Source organism: Ylistrum balloti, unplaced genomic scaffold, assembly GCF_031769215.1.
Source record: "Ylistrum balloti isolate Yb309-2 unplaced genomic scaffold, AGI_CSIRO_Ybal_v1 Utg369840, whole genome shotgun sequence".
Lineage (NCBI taxonomy): Eukaryota > Metazoa > Mollusca > Bivalvia > Pectinida > Pectinidae > Ylistrum > Ylistrum balloti.
The window spans coordinates 1,211,960-1,237,804 of record NW_026781998.1 but is presented as its reverse complement, the minus strand read 5'-3'; the positions used below and the strand labels follow the sequence as shown (position 1 = coordinate 1,237,804).

At 36.0% G+C, this 25,845-nt stretch overlaps 1 protein-coding gene across 1 annotated transcript; it reads left to right on the top strand.

The window, feature by feature from the left end:
• The first annotated feature begins 3,976 nt into the window (after window positions 1–3,976).
• LOC132545326 (WD repeat-containing protein 6-like) lies at window positions 3,977–24,446 on the top strand. Its single transcript, XM_060209004.1, has 24 exons — window positions 3,977–4,182; window positions 5,015–5,116; window positions 7,386–7,537; window positions 7,859–7,968; window positions 8,258–8,405; window positions 9,187–9,429; window positions 9,920–9,982; window positions 10,342–10,389; window positions 10,737–10,838; window positions 11,485–11,558; window positions 11,820–11,983; window positions 12,239–12,366; window positions 12,897–13,085; window positions 15,358–15,510; window positions 15,793–15,873; window positions 16,380–16,559; window positions 17,318–17,375; window positions 17,822–17,890; window positions 18,107–18,533; window positions 18,933–19,486; window positions 19,649–19,798; window positions 20,123–20,214; window positions 21,694–21,764; window positions 23,523–24,446. Exons 1-24 carry the CDS (start codon window positions 4,107–4,109, stop codon window positions 23,605–23,607), a joined length of 3,519 nt encoding a protein of 1,172 aa, XP_060064987.1. The 5' UTR covers window positions 3,977–4,106; the 3' UTR covers window positions 23,608–24,446.
• Window positions 24,447–25,845: the final 1,399 nt, after the last annotated feature.

Sequence of the window (25,845 nt, the reverse complement as noted above, 5' to 3'; positions counted from 1 at the left end):
ATGAAACAGTTGTATGGTGTAGTTTAATTCATTGTTTGGCTCTACTGTATCTTACTCTGAATTTGTAATTATATGTGCTCTTCACTTGTGTTTCTTTTGCACTATCTTGCATCAACGAGAACGCACGGTGTCCGTGGAGTAATGTAATTTGAAAAGATTTGTTTTCCACTTTCCGATATCTGCTTGAGATTGCGAATCTTGTCGTCTGCTACATTTTCTAACCTTCCACTGCCTGAAAATGCAAATCTCAAACAAGAAAATGAGCGTCTACAGAGCAATTTTGATACAGAACTGCTTCTTAACCAAGTTCTTGAAATCATGAAAACACAGCGAAACATACTGATAAAGGTCACAAAGCACACTATATGACAGTTTAAAAATGGGTGCTGCTCAGTTCGAAGCGAAGCGGGAGACGACCGTAAAGCTCGGTTTAGACGTTTAATCTTCCGCATAGCTGTCGGAGAATTTTCATAATTTCTAAAATATATTGGCAAAAACAATTATTACAATCTAATCATCTTGTTTCATATTTTCTAAAGTGTCGCTCGTATTTTGCATGAGAAATACTGTTTCATCATCCTCTAAACTAAAATGTCTGACCATATGTTAGACTTGCACAAATTTCAGGCTATGTAACTGCACACTTGGATTTGTTTAAAATATTAAGCATTCAATCTTGCTTTTGTTGATTTCGTGGGGTGATTTGATTGAGTTACTCTGGAGGCAAATTTTAAAAAATGTCATTATCCCATGAAATCGACAAAAAACAAGATTCATTGCTAAAGTATCGAAGAGGGATGATGTTGTATTTATAGGGAAGTGTCTATGGTGTTTTGGCATTGATCTGCGATAGCACATTGAAAAGAACGGCCTAAAATTTCCATGTCGTTATGATAAAAAGTCGGTTGTTCCTTAAATTTGATGTTCCCCTCTATTCTCCATCATTATTGGTATTGTTATAAAATGGATTTTGAATTCGCTATAATTTGAAGTTCTGTATCAGAACATCGTTTATTAAGGCTGCTATGATTTGGAAACTCATTTGGGAAAATTTCATAATTGCATTGATAGTGTTTATCAACTAATTTAATTTGTCGTTTCACACGATCCCGATTCAACTCCGAGGAAATGTATTACTTTCGTCTGCAAATCTAGCAATTCAAAGTAGAAGAAAGAATATGACTGCAACTAAATTATCTCTTTACAGGTGAAACTACACGATTTTTTTCAATGTGTTCATCAAGGATTAGTTTTACATGCAGATTTGTACAATGGCTGTGAATCGTAGCATTGCGAAAGGTCACGCGAAGACGTGTGAAGAATGTCATACTACCTAGCAACGACCATAAAGACGCTTGTCTAGTAACGACCATAAAGACGCTTGTCACTTATAGACACTGCTGTGAGCCAGGGTAAAACTGAAAGATAAGATACAGTCTATTTATACTTCCACATACTCAAATTATTCCCAAAATATGGAATCACAAACACAAAATTGCTGGATACTCAACGAAGATATGTTATATCAAAATAGAAAGATTGAATGAATTGATATATATATACACGTATCATGTGACTTTTCCTCGTCAATATTCATATCCTGGTGTTGATTAATGAGACTGATCCCGGCATCGATATCTCCGGTACCCTTTCAATTTCAAGTTCGAAACTTTATGCAAGTCTTTATTTATATATTATCTATTAGTATACAACAACATTTCCAGTCAATAAAATATGAAAAATATCTATAGCGGAGTGGGACTGTGCCTTTAAATAGCAGCACTCTCTTTCGGGTGTTATGGTAGGATCAGTGATAGCCACTTAAATTCTCTGTCATCCAAAAACTATTATTCCGCTACAACCTACACAACTTGCTTCGAGATATATATATAGGATAAATAAAGAAAAATTAAGTTAAATGCACTCTAACTGAAAAGTAAAGTAGTAGTGGAAAGTGGAACACTAATGAGGCCATCGACCCACCTACTCCACTTGCTCCACCTGCCTCAATTACCCCCTTCCCCCAAACAGACCAAAGCAAAACCGAAGAAGGATCAGATACGAATATGGTGTAGAGTCCATGAAAAGGTAATAGGGAGTCACTGGCAAGGGGAAGAGGTCAGGCTTATAACTCTCGAAAATTGGATAAATTTGAACTGGTTAATTAAAGCTGGGATTAGAATTCTAATTAACACACAATTACCTTGTTATAGTCAATAGTGTAGTAATCACGGGAATAATTTCAACACAACATGGTGTATAACAACAACAATACTACTTGTACCATGGTATATGTAGTCCTGCATTCGGTCACTAACGGATCACAGGGGTTCAACACGAGGACCCGAAACTTCAATATTCATTATTTTAAGCTATAAGCTGTCGAGGAGTCAACATGTATCGTGCAACACTTGTAGGACCACTTGCGTCTAGTCTGGTTGAACGAAACACACACAACAGCAGGTATTCGGGTTTCAACACAAGATTGTTCCTATTATTTCTTAACTACAGCAGCAGCAGCAGCAACAACAACAACAACAAGAACTGCAGGAATTCAAATTCGAACGCATTTTTATGGCTAACATGTCAGAACCTACATCTTGTACGAATACGTACTTTTTCAAAACTCTACTACAAAATCGTTTGAAAGGATCCCCGCAAAGAATCATGTGACTATACAAACGATGACAGCTGTCACTGGTGCATTACATTAATGCATACCGTGGAATTTGGATCAAGACAATTTTCATCAACAAGGATACTAAAACAAATACACTTCTATGCGGTTTGGTGTCTACATCTAGTTGGGACCCTCATATTACAATTTGTTCACAGAAGGTTACTTGAGATGTGAAATTAAATGTAAACATAAATCTATTAACTCTTACATGGTCTCCAATCACAAAAAACTTGTGTGTTTGTCTTTCGAATGCGAATTTTTTCCTATCAACTTCAAAAATGTAGAATGTCATAGATATTTGTATTAGGAACTCTTCTACAGTCCATTTATTTAAATCAATTATCATTAAGGCAGAAATTATAGATATAAATGTTTTCAGGTATGAGGTTTACGTTTAAACAAACATGTTGAATTTCATTTTCGTTTGAGAAACCGTGCCAGCTCTATTGATTATGACCTCCTCAGAGCAAATTTAAATAACACAACTGAATATAGATGTAGCAGCCCATGTAAAGACTTTTATCGCTATCTTTGTGTCTGTTCCTTATTTTAATTTAAATTTTATTTCAATTCAAAATAATCACACTAGGTGTAAGCGCGCGAGGGGTCTTACTATGGGAGGAGACCAGAGAAAACTCCTATCTTTTCAGGGAATCGAATCCCGAGAGACGAGTTTGTTACCAATGCACTACCCGACCACAACCTCTAGAAGAAGAGGACGATGATAACGCAAACACTTTTGTAATTGTGGGTAATTCGGCGTGTGTCTTCAGTTAAAACCTTGCACCAGTGAAGCCACGAGTTCGGCAGTTCAAAATGTGCATCTTGTTGATAAAATTGCGCTTGCTTATAAGCAGTACCTATTTCATATTGTACTACGTTTTCAAACTACTCAGACCGTGACGTGTCCAGCTTTCAACGAATTTATCAATCCTCGTTACTGTTTGGGGAACTTCGGCGATTATCGTTTAGAAAGATATTTCCATGACATGTGGATATCTCGACCATTAATTGTTTGATTAATTTGGTTCTGTCTGTCCATAGCTTTCCTCTACAAACACTGCCTTTCTCAGGGTAACTGTCAGTAATAAATAGTCCCTATACTTTAGGATCATGTCAGTAGCCTCACGATGTGAGCGGTTTCAGCGAATGCGCCAATGGATTTATACCTGATTGCACGGAATAGAACGCGCTGTTAGTCGGTTCCGGTTCCGGGATAAACAACGTGCATGTGGGTTTAAAATAATAAATGAAAAACATTAATATAAATATTTTACGTTAAGAGATGTATTGATTGCAAAACTGCTCTTCACATATGATAGCTATGGCAATCGTTTTTTGAAGAATATGATTAGGCAATACATTTAGTCAACAGATCAATGTTTCCAGCTAAAAGAGTATGTCTATGTAAAGATGTAATCAGGTGATGATGGATGTCAGATCCGCGTATCACACAGGTCCTGTCACATCCCTTTGTGTCATCAAGGGAAACATTATAGCAGGTCAGTATAATTGGTTATTTTCTGGGGGATTTTCGGTGCGGAAAATAGCTTGACCAAAATAAAATGTGTGGACAGTAATTTTTACAGATTAGTTTTGCTAATCTTGTAAGATACTAGGTTAAGTTTTTTACAGCGTTTTTACAGATGTAACGTATATTCACTTATTAAAGATTCTACACATACAGGAATTGCCCTAATTAGGTCATGGTGGTCATCAGTCAACTTTAAAAGTCTGAGATCACAATTGACATCTTTCTGAAAAATACTAGTTAGCATTGTATCTCTCAATTTATTTCATTGATATTCAGTTATATTGACACCAAAGTTCATTTGCCAGGTTCGTTGCCCCATCAACAGGCAGCTGAGGTCATCTTGAGGTTATGAAGGTGGTGATGTTGTAGTTGATGACTTTGGCTACCTCACTGAAAAATACACAGGATGCTCCTCATATGTCACTCAGCACACTCTGGAAAAGTGTCCTGTGCAAGGACAATAATAATAAAAGTCTATACCTAATTAGTTTTCCGTGGTTTTGGTCAAGGTTTTAGGTCAAAAGTCTGCACCTTGATCACGTTTGAAATAAAATGCTTGACAAGTATATGATACATAATCTCTTCAGGGATTCATGAGATATATTCCAGGTATGCTTTTTTGTATTTGTTACAAATTTTAACTACTGAAGAATGTGAAGACCATGGAAGGGGTTATATATATGTGAACCCTTGCTCTGTTTGTTTTCATTTTTGCTTGGTAAAGGAAAATAGCGACAGGGTTTGTTCTGTGTTTGAATTTTCAATGTAAGATGTCTAACACAAAATATCTGTTGTTGTAGGTATTGGCAACAGTTTGTACTTGTACGACTTGGAAAAGAGAAAATGTATATTGAAGGCAGCAAGTGTCATACATAATGGGAACATCCATGGAATCCGAAAATGTAAGTATTCTAATACTGATGTATACTGCTTCATACATGCCATCCTAATAGTATGATAAGGAAGTGACTACCTGAACACTGGTTGACTTAAACCATTAATACAAACTTTCAAAATAAAATTTTTAGAAAACATTTATTTAGCAACGTGATTTGATGTCCAAACTGGAATTTGTTTTTGTATATATAACAGAGGTCTTTATTATTTCCATGCTTCCACTAGGAGTCAAACTCAGGACAGCTGGTTTACTAGTCTGACGCTCGACTGATTGAGCTAAAGAGTTCTCTCTAGCAGAGTGGTATATTGCTGCTAGTATTTTACCATAATTACATACTCCCTCTCCAGGAAATAACTGGTCCTCAAGTTTCCAGGGGTTACAGTAATGCTTGCGAATGTAAAGCCAAGTATTGATCGGGAGTCCCTACATGGGCACCAATGTAATCAAGGTCATTTTTATTTCTATGCCTCCGCTAGGATTTGAATCTAAGACCTCTGGCTTACTAGTCTGATGCTTAAAAGAAGTTCTCTCTAGCCGAGTGGTATATTGTAGCTAGTTTTTACCAGGGTTACACAGCTAAAGAGAGGTTCTCTCTAGCCGAGCGGTATATTGTGGCTAATATTTACCTAGGTTACACAGCTAAAGAGAAGTTCTCTCTAGCCGAGTGGTATATTGTAGCTAATATTTTCCTGGGTTACACAGCTAAAGAGAAGCTTTCTCTAGCTGAGCGGTATATTGTGACCAGTATTGACCAGGGTTACACAGCTAAAGAGAGGTTCTCTCTGGCCGAGGGGTATATTGTGACCAGTATTGACCAGGGTTACACAGCTAAAGAGAAGTTCTCTCTGGCCGAGCAGTATATTGTGACCAGTATTGACCAGGGTTACACAGCTAAAGAGAGGTTCTCTCTGGCCGAGGGGTATATTGTGACCAGTATTGACCAGGGTTACACAGCTAAAGAGAAGTTCTCTCTGGCCGAGCGGTATATTGTGACCAGTATTGACCAGGGTTACATATATCAAATTTATTTAATATAAATTAGTATATACACTATGGATGTAGCTTATGAGCCTCTATATCCATATATCAGTATACACAACAAAACTTTACTGTAAACTAAGATTTTAAAACTTTATTATCACGTTTAGAGAAAACATCTAAACCAATTTCAAACTGTATAATATCTGGTGAATCTATTACATCCTGAGAAAGACTGTTCTCTATTTCAACAACAAGGATTGTGAAGAAATAATATCAAGGTGACAGTGTTTTTTTGAAAAGTTTGTGAGAATGTATGAAACATGCTTGCAGTCACTGTATGAGCATAAAAGGTTTCCACAATCTTAGACCCATTTACAAGGTCTCCTTGCATGTGACGGTGCCTCAAGGTTGGTAGATTTAATCTTTGCAGACACTCTGTATGCATCATATTTTTAAGTCTAGGTATGATCTTGGTAGCTCACCTCTACGTTTTCATTTAATTCAATATCCTTGCTCATGTACAGATTCCATAAAGTGGAGGTATATTCTAAGTGTGATCTTATGAACACCTTTAACGAAAGTTTGAACATATTTTCATTCAGATTTGTAAATGTTCCTCTGATAAGACCAACAATATTATTGGCTTTGTTAACATTTAATTGAATACCTATGTGTGTGTACTAAAGATCTTAATCCACCATGACGTTATTATCTTTTTCACATATCATGCTCCTAGCTTTGTTCTCTTTCATTGAACATGAAGTTCTGTTTATTAGGTTTGTTTTTGGACTTGATTAAAAGCACTCTTGCATTTCTTTGGACGAAATTTGAGAAGCCATTTCATAGAACAAGCTTGGAGATTGTTGAGATCATCTGATAGGATTTTGCTATCTAGATTGCTCTTTATGTTACTTGATTTTTGCATTTATTTGGTTTTCATTTACTCATTTAGACCCAGATTTTATATATAATTAGAAACAAGTGACATACCTCTCTCTTTGTACTCACTGTATTAAGTCTATTTCTTTGTAAAATTGTATAATTCCTTCATGTTTTTGGGGGAAAGTGGGGGGATAGTGTCACACATATCTGTTTGTTGTGTCCTGTTATCATGTGGCATCACATTCCAAATGAAGAATATTGTATTATGGTAACCTCTCACCTTTAGTTTATATAAAGAAATCAAAATCAAGATCTACAACTGATCAGATTCTGGCGTGCATATAGGAATGAGGCATTCATTTCTTATAGACATTTTATAGATGTACTTATACTGTGAATAATATTTCCAGCTGTTTCCAATGGCACATTTCTGTGTGCATTTGGAGGTAAATTATTGCGAGTGGTTGAAGTTACAATGACCCCAGCAGTGGAGAGTTTGGATCCCCGGGGCAAGGACTATATGGCTGATGATTGGATCTGGGATGTTTGTTGGTTACAACAGGTAGGATGATGATACTGATGCTACAAATGTTAGTGTTTTTATTTTTATTCATTTCTTTTATTTCATTTCTTGGTGTTTAACTCCTAGATGTTTTCATATCAAAGGAACAATTGTATTACAATGCCAATGGATATGTACAATACAAAAATGCTTATTGCATATTTCTATGGTTACAGTGTCATTATATAACATACATATATAACCCTGTAACTGGGATAAATCTTCAAAAAACATTATATACCATAAGGATTAATGTACATATAAGAACTATGCATTCTACTAATCATATGTGGGTATAAGATCTGTTTTTATATTTTATAGCAAGGACAGAAGGACCACTTAGCTGTGGCCACTGCTCACAATGTGGTCTTGAGACTGGACAGTACACTAAGAAAGTTGTTACAGGTCGTCTGTGTGGAGAACTGTATACTGTATCCTTTATATTTAGCTTTGCTGAGCTACATGCAGCAAATTTGTTTTCTGAAAACAATATTCATGGTAAAAAAAAAAACAGAAAAAACTTGCTTGAAAAAAGAAAAACCATTTACAGTATCTTGCATTATTAGTGATATACCCAGGTACTGAAATATTTAACCTTGACCCCTGACCACCTGCTCACAGGTCACAAAGCATTTTAACTGCTGAGTAAATCCAGTTTTACACTGTAAATCAGATTATTGAATCAGTTTTCTTTAATAACTTTAACCTTAACACATCCAGTTACTGTGCCAAATTTTTTGGTACAAAGTGGGAAGACCTTGTCCTTGCAGCGGGAACTGTCTTTAATCAAGTGCTGCTCTGGGCTCCTAATGGCCAAACAAACATCAGTGGGCAGTCAGTAGTCATCCACAAACTGATTGGTCATCAGGTATGGATTTATATGATATACAATTTATACCATGAATAGATTGATAGGATCTGTTCCTAACTTTAGGGGAAGACAGAGAGAAATCACTACCTATGGAGCAAAGGAAATTCTCAAGTTAGTAAAGAATCTCCTCAGTGGGTAGAGATTTCTCTGTCTTACAATAAAATTAGGGAAAGCCTCAAATCAGATAAAAATATCCTCAGATTTTTCTCTGTCCTTCCCTGAAGTCCAGGAATGATCCCTTTACTGCACTGTTTTCTTATCAGTATTAAATAAATCAGTTCTAATAATATGTCACTTTACAACCACAATATGTATGTATGCCGTCGGAGAATTTCTCATTTACATCTGAAAGCCAGATGTTGATTATTAATGATATCACTAACCATGATTGACTCTGTGACATGACATGAGATTGATGTCATGAACAACAGTGTGAAGCTGAAAGGTCACTTTTCATGTTAATGTTCTATGCACACTGGTTATCCTTTCCTGAAAGGATAGAGATGTTTATTCTGACAGTAAGTGTGGATATTTCTGTCAGAAGGAGTAGAAACATCCATGAAATCAAGGAATATTCCACCCCTTGAACCTAATAAGAATTGAAGTTGAAGATTGTTAACAAGAGTACATCGTATGGTAATGATATTGCAGCATCATAGTTAAGGTTAATTCTTAGGTTTTAACTTGAATTTAAATTCCTGTTTGGATATGAATATACAGAGTCCTTATACATCAAATTTTTGTAAGTAGCACTTAACTCTCTTTCTGTCCTTTTCAGGGTGTGATATTCTCTATTGAGTTCAGTGTGATGCGGCGTCAGATCTGTACTGTGTCAGATGACCGTAGTGTTCGTGTATGGCAGCTTAACTTTCCACAGGAGAAAGCCGAGTACACAGATGAAGTTATCTCCCTTGATTGGTGGCGGTGTTGTAGCAGCACAGAGCTGTTAGTGTTGTATGGACATTCTGCCAGAGTGTGGGATGTAAAAATCCTCCCTTCTTTGATAGTCAGTGTTGGAGAGGTAACTTGATGAGCTCTGAATATGTATATTAAATAAAAAAATGTATTGCTTGCTGAGTCCCATAGAAAGTGACATACAGTGTATATTGTATTCTCAGCTGTGAGTGAATACCGCAGTAAGGTACCATTCTCTGGCTAAAGACACACCTATGTTTTCAAAAGCTTACTATCAAGAAATTCCCTGAAATGCTTTATTTAACAAAACTACCCACGATCTGTCCTCATATAACAAAACACATGATGATGTGTGATGTGTTCCTGTGCTGTAGGTACTAGATGAAATGTTTTACAGTTTAATATAATAATCTATTGGAAACTGAGTGACACTTAGAATTTTTCTCTGAAGATACAAATTTGCAACCACAAAGCAAACTTGATTTGTTTGTTCAAAAATTAAGATTGATGCAAAAGTATGTTTTACAGTTTAACTGTTATTCAAATATTTCATCCAAGTTTTGATGATGCAATAGCAAGTGCTCTGTCTGTTACAGGATTCAACATGCTGTGTGTGGGATAACCAAGGGAAGATAACACAAAGGTTCAAAGGTCACAAGGTATTACTCCAAACTATTACTATATATTGTATGGGTAGGATGTACTGGGTAACCTGGATTATGATTAAAAATACAATGTAATTGGTAAGTTATAAAGGAAAGAGAGATAAAGGAAATTGTCGGCGAAGGAAACAGGACCTGATACAATGATGATACATTGTAAAATTCTTAACACTAACAAGTAGGAGACTTAGAGTTTGTAGAGGCGACATGCTGGCCTTTATAATAGGAAACCATTAGAGTTTAATGGTTAATGATGTGTCTGTTATATCTCCTGAGTAAGGTGAAAATTACTTTAGATAACAATAAAATACACTATTGCTAGTTCATTTCTGTCATCATGATTTTAACCTTTCTAGGGTAAGAGTATATGGAGTTTGGCTGTAGAGGATACTGGGAAATTTGCTGTAAGTATATGGAACCTAAGTATATGAAATATACACTTTTGGTGATAAAGCTGCTTTTTCTAGTTTGTGAAATAGTATTGCTGGACATGATTTTTCATTGCCTCGTTACATTCCATACAGCAGAAACATTCCAAATCGTAATACCTGCAGTATTGAAACTAATTAAAAACACCTATAATTATTGTTTTGTTTTTTACAAATATTTAAACAAAATTGAAGTTAAATTTCAACTTGATAATAAGTATAAGCTAAATATAGACATAACAAAACCCAAGCCATCATAACACAGTGACAATATATTTTATGTGTGAATATATCCTCATGGCTAAACATGTGTGTATATATAGGTGACTGGAGGTGGTGACAGTAGTATCAGGGTGTGGCAAATGGATGAAGCAAAAATGTCAGAACAGTTGCTTTCTGTTGTGTTGGTCCCACCAAACCAACAGGTAAGACATAATGGTGGTGGGTTATCTCCCCATTTTTGTGTCTTTATTTATTGTTTTATGCATTGGCTGTTGTGACATACGATAGAGGATTATCTGCCACTGTCCAGATAATGATTGAAGTGTTGTGATTTAACATCATAGTATCATGATATAAAACTACACATTATCCTCTGAAGTTGGTCTTAGATCAAATGTCTCATTTGACAGTTTCTACAAACCCATCCAAAAACTTAAACTTAATAACGATATACCTGGAAGTAGAGTATATGAATGTGTTTGTTATATTTGATAGTGGATTATTTGCATCAGTTATTGCTTACTGTTATTAATGTTTTATCTGTATATGATGTTGGATTATCTGCCCCTGTCTTTACTTACTACATGTATTATAAATATATAATAAAACACAATTGCAGATTATCTGACCCAGTCTTTACTTACTAGCTGTATTATAAATATGTAATAGTATGTAATTGTGGATTATCTGACCCAGTCTTTACTTACTAGCTGTATTATAAATATATAATAGTATGTGATTGTGGATTATCTGACCCAGTCTTTACTTACTAGCTGTATTATGAATATATAATAGTATGTGATTGTGGATTATCTGCCCCTGACTTTGTTTACTGTGGTTGTATTACAGGATATGGACACAGACTTCCCACGTATTGTTGCCATGGTTTCATGGGATTGTGTGATGACTATGACAAATCAGGGGTAAAAAGTTATCTGAAGAATGTGTTTATTTTTAGTAATAGTCCTGTAAATTATATCTGATATATATTTCAATTCCTTAACACGTTTTATTCAAGACATAGAGACCTCAACCTCAATCTAAGGACCAGATCTACATTATAGATCACTATAATATCCCTCTAATTGATGTATGATACTGGCTATTACATGTTTCATTGGTGCAGGGTATTATTCTGAATTGAATGTTGGAAGCCATCAGACTTTTACAGAATTTGTTTACAGGCGACTGTTGTTGCACAGTAGGAGTGACATGACATGGGTAACCCTGATGTCTGATGTAGATTTCACCTCCTACACTGTCCTGGCCCAGTGTCCTTATCATACACACCTCATTGCCCTTGGCAACATAACTGGAACTCTCCGCTTATTTTACACCAATCAGTCAGGTAAGAGGCACATTTAATGCACATGATTTGGTTATTTGTCAATATTTAAAATACACTCAATGTGTATTTTGTTTTTTACTTATTACATATATGTGGAAAAACCTGTACCTGGTTATTTTTGTCTCATTTCCCACTAAAGCTTCAGAAACTTAAGACAGACATATCCAATCTTTGTTGATTTATGAAAAGTAGGTCAAGGTTGCTATAATTTATTGATGGTGTTCCTATGACTTTCCTGGATTTTTTTTTGTACAGATACATCCTGCAATTTAGTTGATCTGGTGTGGAGTCAGAAAGATTTTGATGTACACACAGGGAAAATTTATAGTATTCACTGGATCTCGGCATCTAGCCTTCTGACAAGTGGACCTGATGGTGAAATGGTGAGAATTTGATACCAAAATCTTAATACTTCATTGAAATTCATGTTGTCCTAGTGAATTGTCATAATTTTCACAGGAAAGCAAACTTCAGCAACTATACCATTGCAGTTATCACACAGTTGTACAATTCTACTATTTATTTAAATTTATAGAACAACATCAATTGATATTAATTGAACAGCATGTATGAAGGATCATACATGAATTTTCATTTAATAAACAATTTATGAAGAGAATCTACGATGTTTTAATTTCACAGAAACATTCGATTAATTAAATATCAAATGGAAACAAATTTAAGATTCTTTTTATCACATAATTGATTATTGAGGTAAACATGTATAAAACAGACATTTTTGATGTCAAAGTTGAAGCCATTTTGTCTATTGCCTTTTAGTGCTTTGTCTTATAGTTTTTGTCGCCATTGTTACATCACAATGTAAAGTTTGTAAAGTCACGTGTAATACACAAATACCTGGCAAAAGGTATATATTAAGGGGTGATGAAGGGTTACATTGGTTTGATTACAGATATACTGGGAGTTCAGAATCATATCAAATCAGGCATCCCTACAAAAAATACATAGTCTAGAGTTACCTCCCAGTAAACACCGGTGGGTGTCAGCTGCTACCACGACCTCTGACCTCCTAGTGTGTGGAGACCGTGTTGGTAGTGTATATGTTTACACTTTGGGGACATCTCTCTCCCCTCAGTCACAGGTAAGAAGATTTATCATCAACATACAGACTGTTTTACTCTCTGTCATGGAAATTGTAAAATGACCATCTGAATATTGTACTCAGCTGGTTTCTTTAAAGACCTTGATTTGTGGCAATATGGCATTACACTAACAGCCTATATGACATTAGTTATAAGATAAAGTTACAGATTTCTGTGGTATTAAAGGGGCTGTTACATGAGTTTAGATTCATATAAGATAATGGAAAGTATTCTAGAATTTTTTTCATTCTATTAAACCTCTGGTGAGGTAAACTGAAAGATAAATATGGAATGAAAAGGAAATGAACATAAGATTCTTTGTACCATTTCATTTTATTAAATTATACAAAATCAAACTTGGTGATATTCTCACTGTGTAACTCTTTTTCTTGGTGATGTCACTATGCACTAGATGCTGTGAAGTTTTGACATGGGAACAATGTAAACCTTACAACCTTGTGTCATTACAAGAATTTATGTAATGTGTTATTACACTGATAACAGGATAGTTATGTGATAAGTATTTTTACAATTGTCCTGCAATATCCATGCCAGAACACTAGACAGCCTATAGAATTACAAGTCTGTGATTTCAACTAGGTGCCTTTCAGATTCCAAGTGTAGGAAAATACATAATTTTATAAACAAACAAGAAGAAAGCTACCTGGACTGTCATCTTGACAGCCAAAGAATGTTATTTATAACAATGACTGATAAAGTCTGATGTGTATTGTTTTTAAAAAATCATGGCTAATGTAAACAAGGGTTTAGGGATTGGTGAAATACTACTGCTGTTGTATCAATTATAATAATGATTCTATTCAAACAACACTTTATTGTTCAAACAACACTTTAGTTCAAACAACACTTTATTGTTAAAACAACGCTTTATTGTTCAAACAACACTTTAGTTCAAACAACACTTTATTGTTAAAACAACACAACACTTTATTGTTAAAACAACACTTTGTTCTTAAAACAACACAACACTTTATTGTTCAAACAACACTTTATTGTTCAAACAACACTTTAGTTCAAACAACACTACACTGTATTGTTCAAACAACACTTTATTGTTCAAACAACACTTTATTGTTCAAACAACACTTAACAACACTGTATTGTTAAAACAACACTTTATTGTTCAGACAACACAACACTTCATTGTTCAAACAACACAACACTTTATTGTTCAGACAACACTTTAGTTCAAACAACACTTAACAACACTTTATTGTTAAAACAACACTTTATTGTTCAAATGAAACAGAATACTGGTTTTAGGAAAACCTGAAATTTGAAATTATTTTATTCAGTGATGGTGTTGGATTTTTTTCTGGTCCACTAGTTATGATATATTAGTTGGGTACTAGGTAAAAATGTAGTGTAACTCTGGGGTACTAGGTCACAATGTAGTGTAACCCAGGGGTACTAGGTAACAATTTGTAGTGTAACCTTGGGGTACTAGGTAACAATGTAGTGTAACTCTGGGGTACTAGGTAAAAATGTAGTGTAACTCTGGGGTACTAGGTAACAATGTAGTGTAACCCAGGGGTACTAGGTAACAATTTGTAGTGTAACCTTGGGGTACTAGGTAAAAATGTAGTGTAACTCTGGGGTACTAGGTAAAAATGTAGTGTAACTCTGGGGTACTAGGTCACAATGTAGTGTAACCCAGGGGTACTAGGTAACAATTTGTAGTGTAACCTTGGGGTACTAGGTAACAATGTAGTGTAACCCTGGGGTACTAGGTAACAATGTACTAGTGTTACGTTGCAACAGAGGAATACATTCATTCTACTAACCCTTGGGTACTAGATAACATTGTAGTGGAACCCTGGGGTACTAGGTAACGATGTAGTGTAACCCTGGGGTACTAGATAACAATTTGTTATGTAACCCTTGGGTACTAGGTAAAGATGTAGTGTAACCCTGGGGTACTAGGTAACTATGTAGTGTAACCCTGGGGTACTAGGTAACAATGTAGTGTAACCCTGGGGTACTAGGTAACGATGTAGTGTAACCCTGGGGTATTAGATAACAATTTGTTGTGTAACCCTGGGGTACTAGGTAAAGATGTAGTGTAACCCTGGGGTACTAGGTAAAGATGTAGTGTAACCCAGGGGTACTAGGTAACTATGTAATGTACCCCTGGGGTACTAGATAACAATTTATGTAATATTGCAGCAGGGGAATACATTCATCCACTAACCCATTAAGAAAATAAAACAGCAAGACAAAGATTGTGAGAAGAATTTTGTCATATTTCAGTCACCTGTCCAAACTTTCTACCGGATTCATGGGAAAACTTGTGTTACACATATTTGTTGCCACAACAATTATGTCTACACTGCTGGAAGAGATGGAACATATAACCAATATGAAATCAATGAAGAGAAACTGGTGCTTCTACATACTAACAGGGTAAGTATCCGAGGTACATGTTATCCACTCATGGGAGTAAAGTTTTATTGGTATTTGGTAACTTAAGATATCTAACTGATAAAAACCTTGTGAATCAGACTTGCTTGTACTCATCTACTGAGACAATAAACCTGAATGATATTGGTTCATCATTCTCAATATTCACAATTAATTCAATTAAATAAAATATTTTGAAAGACAGGATAACTTTAAATTTGACAAAATAGTGTAGACAATTGATATATTCTGATATTTGTAATACCATATTCTTTCTATGTATAGATACACAAAGGATTTGATTGGCTAGACAGACTGGACTTTACATACAAAGATGGTGACCTTCTCGTGTATGGTTTCCATTCAGTAAGTTTTTTACTTTAATTTTACCTACATAGATGGTGACCTGGTGTGGGTTCACCCTGGTAAGATGGTGCGTTGCTTATAAAAAAAGTATGCCCTATGTTTTGACCTTTGACCTACATCAAAGAAAAAAGTCCAGACCCTTTTTTCTACACTAATCATGGAAATTTAAAACTTGGGATATGGGTTCACCATTGTGATACGTTATGTTGTATATCAAATTTGGCCCTACATTTTTGTCTTTTTGATCTACATGAAAGAAAAAACTTGTCCAGCCCCTGTTTTCTACACATCTAATCGTGAGAACTTTATACATGATACATATTCACCTTAGTGAGAGAGTGTGTAACGTATGAGATGTAGATTTGTCAGTGAGTGACTGTAATTTACTGAATAACCTTGTTTATCAAGAAATAGGTTATTAATATTTTCTCTCCATTTGGTAATTTACCGTCAGGAACATAAATTTTTATGAAGATCCGTGTACTTCACTTTGACTTGTATTGTAGAACAACTTCGTATTGTGGAGTAGCCTGAACAACCAGAGACTGGTACAAATACCATGTGGGGGTGGACACAGAGCCTGGGACAGCCGTATCCATGGCAACACTATCAGATATGTATATATCAGGACGGGAGAAGTAGTTCTGTGTGAGACCGAACTCTCCACTAACCAAGTTCTACTCAAGGTACGTTTCTTAATCTCAACCAGATACTCTAAATACCACAACCAGGACAGGAGAAAATACACACTCCTCCTAAATACCCTGAACAGGAATCAAACACAGATCTTCAGTATGATAATCCACAACTAAACTAAAGAAACATGTCCCACCAGCTGTGTGGAAGTGACAGTATCTAACACTACATGCTTGCTATGCACACTCACCCCCTTTCAGGTTATATATAGTGACGAGAGTATTGGTTCTAAAACAATGATTGGTTGTTGAGATTGCTGAGACGATCCATATGGTATGGTCCTCTACTTACAGGTAGGGTGATCAGATGGCACAATGATAACACAGTTAGCTTTCACTAAACCATTTGGTATGCAACTCCTGCCGGCCACTTAGGTTTTCTTTGGGTACTCTAATTTCCTCCCACAGTATGACCCTTCATGCACTTATGTCCAACAAGAGTGATTAGTATAAGTTGCAACAAATTGTTTCGTAATTGTTGTCAATTAAATAAAGTTTATATGTGTACTTGCAGGTAGTATTTTCACATGTCTGAAGTTGATATTGTAACCCAGTCAGGAATTTCATGTAAAATTATTCTGTTTGTCTGCAATCCTGTCCCTTAAGGATATCTGGATTTCCATTGCGGTTTTTCATTTAAAATGGAACTTTTACCATAAAAATTTGTTCATTAAAACAGGTTGTCTATGGAGTGATATTGTGAATACAGATGGCAAAATGATAATCTTTTTATTTCATTTCTCTTGCAGGAAAGTCTGCATGGCAGAGAAATAACAGACATTCTTCATATCAAAAGTTATGATCAAGGTAAGAAGAAGTAGGATTATGATCATAGGTTACAGGATTATTATGATCGAGGTAAGAGGGGTATGGATAGGATTGGGGTTAGAGACAGGATTATTATGATTGAGGTAAGAGGGGTATGGATAGGATTGGGGTTAGAGACAGGATTATTATGATTGAGGTAAGAGGGGTATGGATAGGATTGGGGTTAGAGACAGGATTATTATGATTGAGGTAAGAGGGGTATGGATAGGATTGGGGTTAGAGACAGGATTATTATGATTGAGGTAAGAGGGGTATGGATAGGATTGGGGTTAGAGACAGGATTATTATGATTGAGGTAAGAGGGGTATGGATAGGATTGGGGTTAGAGACAGGATTATTATGATAGAGGTAAGAGGGGTATGGATAGGATTGGGGTTAGAGACAGGATTATTATGATCTATTGTACAATGTGTTTACCCCACCAGATGGCAGCCCTGTACATGTCATTGGCTCATGTAGTGAAGACACCCAAGTTAACCTGCTGTTATTAACACGTATCCTTTTATTATTGTATCAGGTAATTCTTAAAGTACTCAAACAAAAAGTTAAGGCTTTGCTTACACACAATATCTACAATTCCTCATCACTGTTCAATCATATTTAAATTGTGAAATGATATTATCACACTGGTTTGAGTTTAAAAAAATAAGAAAGCACCAGTTAATGATATCAGAATTGAGAAGGAACTGTATCCTTAACGTTTTCTAAAGACAATTCATACGGAGTGATGGAAATGGCGAATTTAACATCTCTACAAGGCCACATTTCGAGTGTTCGTACAATGGCTATTTGCAGTTCAGGGTTGCCATGGAAACAACCAGAATCAGACAGGATTCTGTTGTTCTCTGGAGGAGGCAGAGCTCAGCTTCTGGTATGGAGAGTGACAATGCCTTCGTTATCAAGTCACCATGGTAACACAGAGTTAATGGCAGACAAATTTTCACATGAAACTCTTTGTAATTATATGATGGATCACTGGAACAGCAAGAACCGGAAGCCATGGAAAGGTCATGACCTCAAACCAAATCCTGAGACTCGTTTTATGGACCTGGCAGTGGTGAGGGCACAGGATGTTTGGTTGATGGCACCCATTAGTGTTCACATACTAATGGCTGCTTGTTCAGACGGCTATGTAAGGTATACCTATACTCAGTATCATAATGATTGAGTGAATTGTTTTCCATATCTATCTATAGAAATAAACTCAGAGAAAAAACAAAAAACTCAGGGAACAGAGAATTCATTTCAGGACCATGTTGAAATATTTGCTTGCATTTTAATTGTACAGCACTAGACATAATGGGGTTATTGTCGGAGAGATATTTAGTCTATAGAATCACACAGTTTTAATATGTTATATCCTGATGGTCATCAGTCACCCAGGCTCTTGATCACTTTTTATGTTTTATGCCGACAATTGCTCAGGGAAAAGGATTGGGGTCATATAAAGGTTATCCCTAATGGTCCAACCATCTTGTTGCTTTGTGTCCTGTTCAGAATCAAATCATGTTACACAGTATACACACGTTGTTGTAGGTTCTACAGTTTTGATGAGGAAGCACGGACATTGACCCTACTAGGGGAGCCTATGTTCCATGACCACTGTGTGCTTCATGTAATGAGTCTGATCCATCATACACAGGATAGCGGCAGCCATCTTGTGTGTCTTTCAGCAGCCACTGATGGACAAGTTGCATTCTGGGACCTCAATCACCTCATCTTGGATTTCCTAGAAACAACTTACCATGATGTACATTTGATTGATAACAAGTCTGATGGCTTTACTTCAGACATTACAAATAATTCAAAAACTACCTCAGAACAAGGAATAAATTCATATCTCCAGGAGAATTATAAAAGTCTGCATCATAAACATGTACAGTCAGAGTGTGGTTCAAGTGGAGGACATAACAGCGGTGGTGGTGAGGATTATCATACAGCTGAGGATGATCATGGTTGTCATGGAGATTCAACTGAAAAAGGATATGGTGATAAGAAAAGAATGGATGTTACAGAAATGTTGCATCCCATATTTGTGATTCCCTCACATCAATCAGGAGTTAACAGTTTACATGTCTTTAAAGTTTCTGGTAAGCACAGACATATCTTTCCATTCAATTCATTAAAATATATGTGATAGTGATAGTTAAAGAGGAATTGACAATCAAAATGAGTATGTATTTTTCAAAAGATAAACCCGATCTGTACAATTTTATTTCCCTTTCTGGCAAAGCTATACATCATTTTTACAGGATGTCAGTATGTGGTGGGAAGTGGCGGAGATGATAACGCTCTCAGTGTGTCAAATATCACCATGGCAACCAACAAGAACAACAAGCGTTTGGAGGTGACGATGAATTGGAGTGTATTGAAAGAAAATGCACATTCCGCCCAGATTACAGGTGAGAATGTACAGGTGTAATTGAGTGTGCAATAGTCATGACTGAAGAGGAAGAACGTACTTACAAAGGGTGCTGAGAGCCACTCTAATACATAAGGCTGAATTCAATATAATCTCTAAAGATTTGTTTAGTTTACATGACCTTGAACTTGTCATTGAGGACAGATTTCCATTGTAGAAATATGGACATAAAATTATCCTAAAAATACAATAGGTTGTAATAATTTTGACATTTATAGGGCAAGGAATTTCAAATAACACAATTTAAAATGATAACTATGGAATAATTCAAACTTACCATTTCTGCTTTGCACATTTTTTAAAGGACTTTGTTTCGTAGAAGAAAGACAGGTAGTGACAGCGTCTGTGGATCAGAGAATTTGTTTATGGGACATAACAACAGACAAGGTACCAAAGGTAAGAAGGGTAAGGGGACCAATGTATCACCACTAGAGGGTGACCTGTGTACCACACACAATGCATCACCACTAGAGGGTGACCTGTGTACCACACACAATGTATCACCACTAGATGGTGTCCTGTGTACCACACACAATGTATCACCACTAGAGGGTGTCCTGTGTACCACACACAATGTATCACCACTAGAGGGTGACATGTGTACCACACACAATGTATCACCACTAGAGGGTGTCCTGTGTACCACACACAATGTATCACCACTAGAGGGTGACATGTGTACCACACACAATGTATCACCACTAGAGGGTGACATGTGTACCACACACAATGTATCACCACTAGAGGGTGACCTGTGTACCACACACAATGTATCCCCACTAGAGGTGTCCTGTGTACCACACACCATGTATCACCACTAGAAGGTGACCTGTGTACCACACACAATGTATCACCACTAGAGGGTGACCTGTGTACCACACACAATGTATCACCACTAGAGGGTGACATGTGTACCACACACAATGTATCACCACTAGAGGGTGTTCTGTGTACCACACACCATGTATCACCACTAGAGGGTGACCTGTGTACCACACACCATGTATCACCACTAGAGGGTGACCTGTGTACCACACACCATGTATCACCACTAGAAAGTGACCTGTGTACCACACACAATGTATCACCACTAGAGGGTGACCTGAGTACCACACACAATGTATCACCACTAGAGGGTGACCTGAGTACCACACACAATGTATCACCACTAGAGGGTGACATGTGTACCACACACCATGTATCACCACTAGAAGGTGACCTGTGTACCACACACCATGTATCACCACTAGAGGGTGACCTGTGTACCACACACAATGTATCACCACTAGAGGGTGTCCTGTGTACCACACACAATGTATCACCACTAGAGGGTGTCCTGTGTACCACACACCATGTATCACCACTAGAGGGTGTCCTGTGTTCCACACATCATGTATCACCACTAGAGGGTGTCCTGAGTACCACACACAATGTATCACCACTAGAGGGTGACCTGTGTACCACACACCATGTATCACCACTAGAGGGTGTCCTGAGTACCACACACAATGTATCACCACTAGAGGGTGTCCTGTGTACCACACACAATGTATCACCACTAGAGGGTGACCTGAGTACCACACACAATGTATCACCACTAGAGGGTGACCTGTGTACCACACACAATGTATCACCACTAGAGGGTGACCTGTGTACCACACACAATGTATCACCACTAGAGGGTGTCCTGTGTACCATACATCATGTATCACCACTAGAGGGTGTCCCGAGTACCACACACAATGTATCACCACTAGAGGGTGTCCTGTGTACAACACACTATTAATTTTATACAAGAAATCTTTGTTTTTACATTATCACTTGTGTTATGAAATTCCTCTGCCTATATTTATCATGTATTGGTTTATTTTTCAGATCCAATTGGTGTGGTGTAAATTTGTTCAGGTTTCTGACATTTCTAGTGTGATGGTGTGGGTTTCAGACAGGTGAGAAATGAAATATACACGTTTTCTAGTGAAGGTTGAATACCTGATTATACAGGTGAGAAATAACAGCAGGAGACAGGTAAAAGTCATCTTGATAGAGGTTTTTATCATTTCACTGTGACCAGTTAAAAGTCATATGGCATGTCAGCTGACTAGAACAATACAAATCTTTAATCATAACCCAAATTAATGAAACATAGACAAAATGTGGACCAAGAAAGGATTTTTGACCCAGAGACTAGTTTTGTGAAAGAGATCTTAATTTTTTAGGTCACCTAAGACAAAGTCTCAGGTTAACCTTTTGTGATCCCCTCTGGTCTGGCATCATGTGTCGTGCATAGTAAACTTTTAACATTTTCAACTTCTTTTGGAAAACTTCAAAAATCTTCTGAAATCCCAGGTATGGTAGAATTAAATACTCTTCATGGATGGAAAGGTCCTCAGATGCTTCATCAAAATTGTAAATTTCATGACCCCAGGGTCTCACATTTTCCCCTGGGGAGGGGGTAAATTTACTATAGTTAATAAAAAAAATAACATTTTTAACAGTATATGTTTATTTTCTATTGGAAATAGTTCAGACTTGGATGGAATTATAGTATAAGATGGTAGTTTGATGAGATGCACATTTTGACCTCAGCAGACCCCATGGACTGTTAGGCTTGGTGAAAAATGACTGAAATTTCAAAAATTTTCCTTTGAATACCCAGATATTGTAGAACCATATCCTCTTCATATATGGAAGTATCTTACAATGGTTTAGTGTATAAAGGAAAATTACATTTTTGAACATCATTTATTTTCTTTCAGAAATAGTTCAAACTTGATTAGAATTATTAGTAAAAGCAGACAGTTCAATGAGATGCACATATTGACATTGGCTGACCTCCAGGGGCTGATGGGTGGGGCAAAACATAGATCAAATTGACGGACATTTTTAAAAACAACTTTTCAATACTCAGATAAAGTAGAAAAGTAGAACCAAATACTCTTCATGAATGGAAGTGTCTTGCAGTGCTTTACCAAAATTGTAACTTTCATGACTCCAGTATTTCACATTTCCCTTTTGAGAGGGTGGGGGGTAGGGTGGGAGTTAAAATTCAATGTAGTGTATATAGGATTTTTACATTTTTGAGCAGAATTTGTTTATATTGTTTTAGAAATAGTTCAAACTTGGATAGAATTATTAGTTTAAGCTGTAAGAATTCAATTGTAACCCAAGATGCCTCAATGGAATATTTAGTGATGACATTTTGAGAACAGAATTAATATAAAGCAAGAGTATCTGATGAAAGGTCATATGTGACATAGTGTCAATCGTTAAGTTCAGTATTTCTAGATCTTTACTGGTAAATATTTAGTTGCAGTATTATGATATAATTGATCATAATCAAATGAGAAGTTGCTTACTAAAAATTAAGGTCAGTAAATCAAAGATCAGGTTTGAATAATTTATCTCAATGTTTTATCAGAAAAATTGTGAAGCAAATTGAAGATGATATTCTTATGACCAGATGTCAAGGTCGGTATGTCAAAGGTCAGAGTTAGATTTTCTACTTGACTGTTCAATATTTTGTTCTGATTAACATAGGAACTGAGAAAAATGATGCTAAATAGTAAGTCTGCTTCAACCTGACAAAAGAAATACCACTTTTCTCTTCATATAAAGAAATGATTGATAAAGAAAACAAATTACAAGTCTGGTTGTTGGGTTTGAAATCTTAATAATACAATTATCATGCAACTTGTTTGTTTCAGGCTGAACATCCTAGCTGCAGGTGTAGGGTTGGAAATGTTGTCTGCTGTTCAGGATGATGAAGATTCTTCTCATAGACAAATGTGAAAAAACAAAGGGCTCCAAGACCAATTTCAATGTATATTTAGGAAATAGTGACAGTGTGTATCTGTAAGACACAGTGTATGATGAGGTAGATATGAGGGGTTATATATAGGTAATAGTGATTGTACCTGTAAGACACAGTGTATGATAGGGTAGATATGAGGTGTTATAGGTAATAGTGATTGTACCTGTAAGACACAGTGTATGATAGGGTAGATATGAGGTGTTATAGGTAATAGTGATTGTACCTGTAAGACACAGTGTATGATAGGGTAGATATTACTGTATGTTGAATTCTCTCACTGTATACACTGTTCTACAATAATTAAGTTGATCCCTTTACAAGGCCGTAATCTTCAGGTGTTTATACAACACACTGATGACATGACTAAAACATGTATTCAGCTTCAAAGTGAAATATTCTAGGAATATGGCATGGTCTGGACACATACAACTATAAACTCCCTTACCATCACATGTTATTATGCTATAGAATTTAGTGTTTGTGGGTGTTACCTCAAAGTTCATGTGAAGACAGTGTCCTGAAGATGATTCCAATGGACACTTCGAAACCTAGACAAGTTGGAATGACATCTGGTTACATTTTACTGACAATGTGCTACCGAGAGCTTGTGGATCACATTTAATCTGAGTGATCAGCAAGGAACACAATGTACTGGTGACTTAGAGCACAGAGCCCATAAGCTTCCTTGTTTCTGTGAACACACAGAAAGACATAAAGAACAGAAAACTACCACAGAAAAATATACACCTGTCCCGTGTAAGAGATTCATTCTTGTTTTATAATGGAATGAAAATGAAACAATAAATCAAGTTGTCAAAGAGGCACATGTCACTACAATAAATCAAGTTGTCAAAGAGGCACATGTCACTACAATAAATCAAGTTGTCAAAGAGGCACATGTCACTACAATAAATCAAGTTGTCAAAGAGGCACATGTCACTACAATAAATCAAGTTGTCAAGTTGTCAAAGAGGCACATGTCACTACAATAAATCAAGTTGTCAAAGAGGCACATGTCACTACAATAAATCAAGTTGTCTAAGAGGCACATGTCACTACAATAAATCAAGTTGTCAAAGAGGCACATGTCACTACAATAAATCAAGTTGTCTAAGAGGCACATGTCACTACAATAAATCAAGTTGTCTAAGAGGCACATGTCACTACAATAAATCAAGTTGTCTAAGAGGCACATGTCACTACAATAAATCAAGTTGTCTAAGAGGCACATGTCACTACAATAAATCAAGTTGTCAAAGAGGCACATGTCACTACAATAAATCAAGTTGTCAAAGAGGCACATGTCACTACAATAAATCAAGTTGTCTAAGAGGCACATGTCACTACAATAAATCAAGTTGTCTAAGAGGCACATGTCACTACAATAAATTCATTTAATTTTTAAAAAAAATTGTAGGATCAAAATGCCATTCAAACACAATTGCATGTCATAGTAATGAAGCCTACCAGATGAAAGAGATCTGTTGAAAATTCCGAGATTTCCAGACAAGATTTAAAGTATGAAGTAAAGTGCAGTAACTCTTCTAAATGCCATCTAATCAAACTGCCCTTACAGAAAACACAAGTTCATGTAATGGTGATTAAGCCTTTTTAGTTGGAGATTTTTAAACCAGGAGATCTCTGCACAAATGAAAGTCAGAAAATGCCATACCATGACCATGTTGTCAAATTCTTTTAAATGCATATAAAATGATCTTTAAGAAAGATGAAGATCTGCAATAGGGACAGCAAGTACCATCAAGGTGTTAAAAGGAGTTATGTAGTCTTTTCAAAATCATCCTTTGTTTATCACACAAGCGTTGGTTCACCATACATCCAGAGGACTACTGGTAATTTACTTAAATATAAACATATTGTTTGGGAAGGCAAACATTCAGCATATTGTTTTACATAACTTATCATGTATTTATTGTTTTTACAAAAAAAAAAACCCCAAATATTTCATAAATCATGTTTTATTTGATTCATAATTATTATTAATTTTTTATTTGAAAATACAGATGAAATTTTTATCATAAGCTTGCATTTTAACAAGGTTTTCATCACATATACATGTAATATTAATCCTCTACCTATGATTATCCCTTGTAATATTTTCTGATAACCTAAATCTGATTGTCAGATCAAAAAAGGTGTGTTTTACTCAAATCCTTAATAAGTATCTATAAATAAACTGAACACAGTTGTTTGAACAT

What these genes read in the sequence shown, in the direction of transcription:
- LOC132545326 (XM_060209004.1), top strand. Translation starts at nt 4,107, where the DNA reads ATGATGGATGTCAGATCCGCGTATCACACAGGTCCTGTCACATCCCTT. An exon ending in ATGTTTGTTGGTTACAACAG is followed by an intron (nt 7,538 to 7,858) that starts GTAGGATGATGA and finishes TATATTTTATAG; the next exon opens with CAAGGACAGAAGGACCACTT. An exon ending in ACATTCCGCCCAGATTACAG is followed by an intron (nt 19,799 to 20,122) that starts GTGAGAATGTAC and finishes CATTTTTTAAAG; the next exon opens with GACTTTGTTTCGTAGAAGAA.